Genomic DNA, 9,635 nt, shown 5'->3' with positions numbered 1-9,635 from the left:
GTCTAGTCAAGGCTATGGTTTTTCCTGTGGTCATGTATGGATGTGAGAGTTGGACTATGAAGAAGGCTGAGCGCCGAAGAACTGATGCTTTTGAACTGTGGTGTTGAAGAAGACTCTTGAGAGTCCCTTGGACTACAAGGAGATCCAACCAGTCCATTCTGAAGGAGATCAGCCCTGGGATTTCTTTGGAAGGAATGATGCTAAAGCTGAAACTCCAATATTTTGGCCACCTCATTCGAAGAGTTGACTGATTGGAAAAGACTCTGATGCTGGGAGGGATTGGGGGCAAGAGGAGAAGGGGACGACAGAGGATGAGATGGCTGGATGGCATCACTGACTCGATGGACATGAGTCTGAGTGAACTCCGGGAGTTGGTGATGGACAGGGAGGCCTGGCGTGCTTCGATTCATGGAGTCACAAAGAATTGGACACGACTGAGCGACAAATCTGATCTGATCTGATCATAAAGTCATACTCTCTTTTTTGACTCTAAGTCAAATGTGAAATCTTGAAATGTCCATTCTACCCCATCCCATTATCCACAGCTGACTTTACTCTTAGCCACTGCATACTCTCAGCACTTTACTCTTACCTTTATTATTTGCATGTTTAGTTGCCCTTACTAGAGTTTGAGTCTCTTAAAGGACAAGTTATTTATCTTTGACCCTACCATCTACCACATTCTCGGATTTAGCCTAGTTGCTGAACAACTGAAATAAATATAGTAGAAAATAATTATAAAACTTGAAGTAGAGGTAGATAGCTTTGGGTCAAGGTGGTCTTCTTAGTAGAAGAACTAAATATTTTAAAATATAGTCAGCAGAACCCTCCATTAACCAGAATAAGGTTTTGAGTACCAATACATAAGAACTGATAAAATCAGAGCTGCTAAGGTTAGAGGAAGCGGGGAAGGCTTCAGGGATCCTTAGTTCATTGGCTTGAGCTGTCTTTCCTTGGTCACCACCAGAGTCCCAGACAACCTCATTTGAATACTGTTCTAAATTATTTGAATTAGGGAAAATTCAACTTAATATTCATCACTGGCTTCTGATGGTACTAAATGGACAGTGATGATCAGTAATATATAACTTTAAAGTTTATGACACTTTGTACTTCACAGTCATGTGAAGTAAGTACATAGTGTTAATGTTGCTTGCATACTATTTATAAATTAGTTTATACTTGGCCTAACTTTAAAAAATAAAACTAGGTAGAGAGGATTAGGGAAATTATTGAAATTACATCTATGTTCTTAACATTTGTCAAATTTGTCAATTCCCTTTTAATTCTACTCAGTTCCCTTTTAATCCTCTTGCTTTCTTATCTCCATTATTAGACTTTTTAATATCCAGTCTCTCCAAACTACAAATTTGAAGAAGGATTTAGAGACAAGGAGGGTGTTCCAGTTACCACTTCCTTTCCTTTTCTGTAATTAAAAGCTCTCTTGGTGGGGTAGTACTTGAAATGATTAGTGTCACTCTCTCCCTCACCTTTTTCCCAGAGTCTTTTTTCCAATTCTCATTTCTTTTCTTACTGTTTTCTTTTTTTCTCCTGATTTCTGTACCTCTCAGCCTTGCTCCCAGTCTTTCCTCTCAGGTCAGCTAGCGTCTCTTATTTTCCTTGTACGAGGAACTGACATGTGGACTGAAGAGTAGCTGATTCCTGCTGTACTCTGATCCATCTCTGTTGTTAAGTGATATTTAAAGTCACAATTTAAGATAACTTGTTATTGATCTGAAGGAGACTAACTTGTTAACTAGCAGAAAATTTTGTCTCAAGTCAGATATTGTAACAGTTAAAGTCACCCTATTTCTTTCCCCTTTCAATAGGCTGCTTCTCTAAAGGATAAGTGGGGTTTGGGTTACAAACCAAGTTACAGCAGATCGAAAAGCATTTCAGCTTCTGGAAGACCACCTCTTAAGCGAATGGAAAGGGCAAGGTAATATATTTCAATCGATGAAACAGTAATAAAATTGCTAACTCTTTTACCAAAGTTCACTACTTATTTATTTTGTTCTAATTGGGGAAATTACAAAATTAAGGTAGCAAATGGATGCTGTCAGTATAAGAAGTTTGAGGAATTCTGTCTCATTTAAATACACTTTTATATTATAAAAGTCATTGTGTACTTTTTAGTATGAAGTACATTGCCATTTAGACAAATTTATGTGTAAACTTATAGAAATGAATATTTGCATATTAGTAACTGTAGCTTTAAATTTGTCACTGTAGAAAAGTTCTTTTATATGGAAAAATGTAAATTTTATATATTATAGAAAAATATACAGAAAAATATAGTTTTACTAGTGAAAAAAAAACACTACAGGGACTTCCCTGGTGGTCCAGTGGTTAAGACTTTGCCTTCCAATGCAGGGGGTGGAGGTTTGATCCTTGGTCAGGGAACTAAGATCCCACATGCCTTGTAGCCAAAAAAACAAAACCTAAAACAACAGAAGCAATATTGTAACAAATTCAATAAAGATTTTAGTCCACATCACATACACACACACACAAACAACAACAAAAAGAAACCTTAAAAACACTAGGTAATAAATATAAATTGTTTTTTATAAGGTTTGGTTTTAGAAAACCTTGTGTTAATCAAAGCAGTGAATTTTGTTTTATGTGATGCTAAAGATTAACACTGACATTGAAGTCGCTTAGTCGTGTCTGATTCTTTGCGACACCGTGGACTGTAGCCTACCAGGCTGCTCCGTCCATGAAATTTTCCAGGCAAGAGCACTGGAGTGGGTTGCCATTTCCTTCTCCAGGAGATCTTCCTGCCCCAGGGATCGAACCCTGGTCTCCCGCATTGTAGGCAGATGCTTTACCATCTGAGCCACCAGGGAAGTCTCTAAAGATTAAGGAGTACCAAAAGTTCAATCCTTGGATAAAGTAAATATTTAGAAATAAAGTGTTAATGTCATTAATCAGACTTTTATAAAAGTTCAGGGTTTTTTTAAGAATATTAATGTTTAATAATCTTATATTTTACTTATAGTTCTCGAGTAGGAGAAACTGAGGAGCTCCCAGAAATCCGTGTGGATGCAGCATCTCCTGGACCCAGAGTCACTTTCAATATCCAAGATACAGTAAGAGAGAGACTATTTGTTGGTGATATACAGTGCTAAAGAATCTTTAGTAATTATGAAATTATATGAGTTACTCAGTTTAGAAATACTAATTCCTACAAGTGGAAGTATGGATTGTGATGGTTAAAGTCTCTGTACTTTACCAAATAGGGCTCTGCCCAAATGCTATCATTTGAGAGCCGTACTGTAAGTATTAGTGTTCTGTGTATAGAGTAGTCTCCATACTGCTTGCTCATAAGTAGAAACGTTTTGCTGAATAATTTCTTTCAAGTTCAGTTCCACATTAAACTAGGTATTTTATACAAATGTAAATGTTTTTTATTTAATTTATTATTTATGTACTTTAGCTCAGAATATATAGAAATAATATCAGAAACTAGTAGTCAAAAAGTCAGTTTCAAAGCATGTTAAAATTTATGTTAAAATGTTTGTTCTTTTTTTGTTGTTTACTTTTAAAACATTGTTTTTTTTTACTTTTCATAAATTTTTATAAATTTTCTTATTATTTTAATTAAGTTGAAAAAAACAGTATGGGGAAGTGCACCACAATCCAGCTGTCCTGGGGAAGGGTATTTTCAGGTACTTTTTAAGAACAACATAAGTTTTCCTTTAAAATTATTTAACCACTCTGAAAATCTGCTTTCAAAATGTCTTCCTCTCATTTTCATACTAAACTCAGATCTTGAAAATATTTTACATAAAGCTTTAAAATGATTGAATTTTTTTATCATGTATATTTCATAAACTTATGCATGAATATATTTTAGTTCTGTACTTATAATTTAATAGTAATTATTTAACCTCAAACATTAAAGGACTAAATCAGTGTCCAAATTAATGAAATCATAAACCAAAAACTGCCATATATTAGTTATTTGCTAATCTTTAAGTGAATCTCTTTTTCCCTACATTCATCTATAAAAAGAATCTTTAAAAAAAATGAGTTACCTAATTCAAACTAGAATCAAACTATCTTAGAATAACAAATTAATTATTGAATATTATTTATTGAATCACTGATATAAAAAAGCATATATAAAAGTATTAAAAATTATGTTCGAAACAGTATAGAATGTGCTACACAATCATTTATAAGTTAAATTAACACCTTTAACCACATGTTTTCCCTAAATATAGTTGTAAGAGTAAAATTTAATTTTAAAATTGTAATTGTATAGTAGGTGTATAAATCTTTGTCTAGAAATTTTCCACCAAGTTACATTTAAAAGCTGGAACTTACTCCACATTTGTTTTGTTTCACTTCCCCCACTCTTTTAAGATAGCCTCAATATATATCCCATAGTTCCACTGAATTTAGTCAAGCTAAATTGTTTTAGAATTATTCAGTTGTAATAGAGTAAGCTTGACAGACATGTCCTGTTTTCTAAAACTGAACTTGGAAATAAATCATTTATAGTGAATTGAATAGATTCTACAAATTTATTATTTCACCTGTCCACCATTTTTTAAATCAAGAAAATTGACATGTAACATTATTTTCAAATGTACAGCATAATTATTTGATATATGTATATACTGTGAAATGACTGATTTATTCTTAAAGGCATTAATATTTGAATTGATTCAAGTCCTGTGTCTAAATTGTGTATGCTATTTATAAAAAACAGTATATAAAAATAATGTTACAAAATAGATCATTAAGCATGGTTAAATAGAAAGTGAAAGTTAAAGAAGCTCAGTTGTGTCAGATTCTTTGCAACCCCAAGTTTTTACAGTCCATGGAATTCTCCAGGTCAGAATACTAGAGTCAGTATTCTGCCTTTCCTTTCTCCAGGGGATCTTCCCCACCCAGGGATCGAACCCACGTCTCCCACATTGCAGGCAGATTCTTTACCAGCTGAGCCACAAGGAAAGCCTGGTTAAATAGAAAATAAATATAAAACACAGGGATATTTATCTACATAAACTCTTAGCACAGCTTTAAAGAATCAAAGATTTTCTTATAAAATATGACTGACTTATTTACTAAATGATGTTTTGAAGAAAAGCTATAAAGAAAATCTAGATTCTGCAAATGTTTGAAATTTTGATTATAGGATTTCACTATGCATCTAATGGTAGTATCAATAAATTTACCTTGCACATTATACATTTCAAAGGCTTGTCACATTCTCAAAGAATATGTAAGCAACTCTGAAAACTTGGAATCAAAATTAGGACACAGAAGTTTGGGTTTGTTTTTTTTTTTTTTTTTGCCTACTTAAATGAGATGGCCTCATGGTACCATCCTCAGGGAACAAAATTATATTTATACAAACTATTCATCTTAAAATATAGGATTCTTACATTGGATTGGCTGACATGCTTAATTATGTAACTATTTACACATCTTTCTTCATCCCTTTAAGGGCCTGTTTTAAAAACATATATCCACAAAAAGTATTCTAGAAGCACAAAGTGCATTCTGTACTAACACCAGCATGCTCTTCCATCATTAATTGCTCTCTTGACCTTGTTATTTAAAGTTGATCACATTGTTTCCTCTTGTCTCCATACTATGATTAACTATTCTTTAAAGAATTATAGTATGTACTAATCAACATGATGCTACATGCTTACATAAAGTAAAATTTCACTCTGATTTTTAGTGTGTCAGTGGTATGACTTTCTGTGGTTTGAACTTCTTCCTTCCTTGTTTTGTATACCATTTCATATGTTCACAGAGCTGACTTTTCAGTTCAGAGTGAGGAAATCCCATTTTGAGATTTTAAATGCTTAAACATGTATTCTTTCTTTTTCTTTTTTAACTTGAAAAGAGGTTTGTAATATGAACCTGATTCATGTTTTCTCTCTTTACATTCAGTTTCCAGAGGAGACAGAGTTGGACCTCTTGTCAGTAACCATTGAAGGTCCTTCCCATTATTCATCAAATAGTGAAGGATCATATTCCATGTTCAGTTCTCCCAAAACCCCAGGAGGCTTTTCACCAGGCATTTCTTTCCAGTCTGAAGAGGGTCGACGGGATGACAGTTTGTCTTCTACCAGTGAAGATTCTGAGAAAGATGAAAAGGATGACGACCACGAGAGGGAAAGGTTTTATATTTACAGGAAACCCTCGTGAGTAGTAGCCTTTTTGTTTTAAAATCCTTAGGCAGTACCTTAGAACTGAGGTTAAAACATTTTACAACTGTTAATGTTTACAGAAAAACAAATAAATCTTACTGTGCCTAGCCAGAGTGAGACTGAGACATATCCATGATTTACTAATATAATCTAGCTCCATATGGCATTATTGTTTTCTCCGCCCCCCCTTTTTTTAATAAAATCTGGAAAGTAGAATTTAAATTTTACAGTTTGTGAAATGAAATCTCCTCCAAAATGTACAATGTAGGTCATATTCTGATATTCAGACTCTTTATTAGCCAGTGATTGTGCCTGTGTCCCAAGTACTTAGCACATTGCCTGGCACATAATAATTCTTCAGTACATAGTTGTTGAATAAAGTGTGACTCCATTAAACTTAGGAAACACCTCAGTTAGTAAGAGCTATCTGGGTAATTTGTGTGAATTTATAAAATACTAAAATTTATTTACAGACTTTATTTCCAAAGTTATTTGGCTCAAACAGTAAAGAATCTGCCTGCAATGCAGTAAACCTGGGTTCGGTCCCTTGGTCAGGAAAATCCCCTGGAGGATGGCATGACAACCCACTCCAGTATTCTTGCCTGGAGAATCCCATGGACAGAGGATCCTGGCAGGCTACAGTCCATGGGGTCACAAAGAGTTGGACATAACTGAGCAACTAACACTTTCATTGCTTACATAACATGTTGGAAAATAGTTTGCTGAAAACTCTTCCCATTTTACTACAATATAATGACCAGCTGTTCTTTCTGTAGACATACATCTCGTAAAAAAGCAACAGGCTTTGCTGCTGTTCATCAGCTATTTACAGAACGCTGGCCAACAGCCCCAGCCAACAGAAGTCTTAGTGGCACAGCTACAGAGAGAAATATTGACTTTGAACTTGATATTCGAGTTGAAATTGATAGTGGAAAATGTGTGCTCCACCCAACCACACTTCTACAAGAACATGATGATATAAGCTTGAGAAGGTAAGATATTGGTCAGAAAGGGGTACATATAACTTCATTTGTTAGGAATACTATTTATATATCACTAATCATAACAAACATTTCTCCCCACATCCCAAAATGCAGATTTAAAGAGTATTTTTAATCATAGTTGGAATGTTTGAGTGTTCATTTGTATATCATTCTATTTCCTTAAGCAAATGTAAAATATTTTTTGGTGATTAGAAATGGATGACTGATTTAGATTCTGCAAATTTGTTAATTTAAACAGTTTTATCTTTGGAATTCTCCAAGTATGAATTTCTTACTTAGTCCCTATCCTTTTATTCACATTTCTGTTTCAAAGAATGGTACAATACTCAAAGGTGTCTTGTTATTGAGAGTTTGATGAATTCATAAAGAAATAAGAAAGATTGGGAAACAATTGGACAAAGAGGCCTCAGAAAACTGGAATGTTGCTCAGGCTGTAACAGTAGCTTTACCACGTTTCCATCATTGAAGAAATAGTTGTATAAACAGGCCTAAAGTTAGATTAGTTTTTCTTTGAATTTCTGTTTTTGCTTTTCCTTCCTAATCTACAAAAAAATTAGAGAAAATAATAGTATTAATAATCTAGTGGATGAGTAAAAAATGCGTGGAAATGCAGGTAAAACATGTAGGAAGAATGCTGACAGTTGTTGAAGCTGGGAGATGGGCCCATGGGGGTTCATTCTACCATTCCATTTACATTTATATGTTTGTAATTTTCTATAATAAAAGGTTTTTAAATGTCTCATTGTCTAATGAAGATTTTTATACAATGAGATGACAAAAAGGCAGTATAACCAGTTAAAGTCTTAGAAGTGTAATAGTGATGATAAAAAGAATGTTAATTTAGTTTTGGTTGAACTGCAATAAGCCAAAATAAACTTCTGGTATTCAGCTATATTTACCTACCTGCGTAAAGAGTAGTTTCATTTGGTTCAGCCTTCGTTTGGAAGAGTTGTGACCTCAGGAAAGGACAAAGGTAACTGCCCTGTATAGTTATGGAACATACAACATAAACCTTACCCATGCAAGGATTAGCCAGTTTAGCTAGAGATAATGACGAGCCTCACTTTTTCAACTTTATTAATAGAAATTTGACTTTAAACAACATAAGAGAAATGTCTTTCAAAAAGATAAAAAAAAACCATTTTTCTCTTTTTATAGGAGTTATGACAGAAGTTCCAGAAGTTTAGATCAAGAATCTCCTTCCAAAAAGAAGAAGTTTCAAACTAATTATGCTTCTACCACCCATTTAATGACTGGCAAGAAAGTGCCATCATCTCTACAAACAAAGCCCAGTGACTTAGAAACAACAGTGTTTTATATTCCTGGAGTTGATGTAAAGGTAAAAATCTAAATATCTAGAATAAGAAATTAGATTATTAGTAGCCAGGTTTATTTCCTATCATATATATTCTTCCTTCACTGCTGCTGCTGCTGCTAAGTCGCTTCAGTCGTGTCTGACACTAGTTACATTAAAATGAGACTTTCTGAAGTTTTCTCTAATGTAGCTGTATTCTGAACATGAGACCTTCTAAATTGCACATTGCCCCATGTGCATGAAATTTTGACAGGAAGAAGTTTATTTTTTTTTAATTTAAATTTATTTATTTTAATTGGAGGCTAATTACTTTACAATATTGTATTGGTTTTGCCATACATCAACATGAATCTGCCACGGGTGTACACGTGTTCCCAATCCTGAACCCCCCTCCCACCTCCCTTCCCATACCATCCCTCTGGGTCATCCCAGTGCACCATCTTCAAGCATCCTGTATCCTGCATCAAACCTGGACTAGCAATTCGTTTCTTATATGATATTATACATTTTTCAATGCCATTCTCCCAAATTACCCTCCCCCTCTCTCTCCCACAGAGTCCAAAAGACTGTTCTATCCATCTGTGTCTCTTTTGCTGGGTTATCGTTACCATCTTTCTAAATTCCACATATATGCGTTAGTATACTGTATTGGTGTTTTTCTTTCTGGCTTACTTCACTCTGTATAATCGGCTCCAGTTTCATCCACCTCATTAGAACTGGTTCAAATGTATTCTATTTAATGGCTGAGTAATACTCCATTGTGTATATGTACCACAGCTTTCTTATCCATTTATCTGCTGATGGACATCTAGGTTGCTTCCATGTCCTGGCTATTATAAACAGTGCTGCAATGAACATTGAGGTACATGTGTCTCTTTCCATTCTGGTTTCCTCGGTGTGTATACCCAGCAGTGGGATTGCTGGGTCATATGGCAGTTCTGTTTCCAGTTTTTTAAGGAATCTCCACACTGTTCTTCATAGTGGCTGTACTAGTTTGCATTCCCACCAACAGTATAAGAGGGTTCCCTTTTCTCCACATCCTCTCCAGCATTTATTGCTTGTAGACTTTTGGATTGCAGCCATTCTGACTGGCGTGAAATGGTACCTCATAGTGGTTTTGATTTGCATTTCTCTGATAAT

General features: G+C 34.5%; 1 protein-coding gene across 4 annotated transcripts in view; it reads left to right on the top strand.

Moving 5' to 3' along the window:
* The window catches only part of KIAA1109 (KIAA1109 ortholog), a 195,544-nt gene that overhangs the window by 156,753 nt on the left and 29,156 nt on the right, over positions 1-9,635 (top strand). For 3 of the 4 annotated variants that reach the window (XM_010860282.1, XM_010860280.1, XM_010860281.1), the window contains exons 64-69: positions 1,830-1,939; positions 3,002-3,092; positions 3,609-3,671; positions 5,917-6,170; positions 6,953-7,168; positions 8,339-8,519. In XM_010860282.1, coding sequence (XP_010858584.1) covers positions 1,830-1,939; positions 3,002-3,092; positions 3,609-3,671; positions 5,917-6,170; positions 6,953-7,168; positions 8,339-8,519 — 915 coding nt within the window. The remainder of the gene's footprint in view (positions 1-1,829; positions 1,940-3,001; positions 3,093-3,608; positions 3,672-5,916; positions 6,171-6,952; positions 7,169-8,338; positions 8,520-9,635) is intronic. The other variant, XM_010860283.1, reaches the window with a different exon arrangement.

Source organism: Bison bison, unplaced genomic scaffold (assembly GCF_000754665.1).
Source record: "Bison bison bison isolate TAMUID 2011002044 unplaced genomic scaffold, Bison_UMD1.0 scf7180017864465, whole genome shotgun sequence".
In the NCBI taxonomy this organism is placed as follows: Eukaryota; Metazoa; Chordata; class Mammalia; order Artiodactyla; family Bovidae; genus Bison; species Bison bison.
The sequence above is the reverse complement of the archived record's forward strand: the minus strand, read 5'-3'. Positions and strand labels throughout refer to the sequence as shown.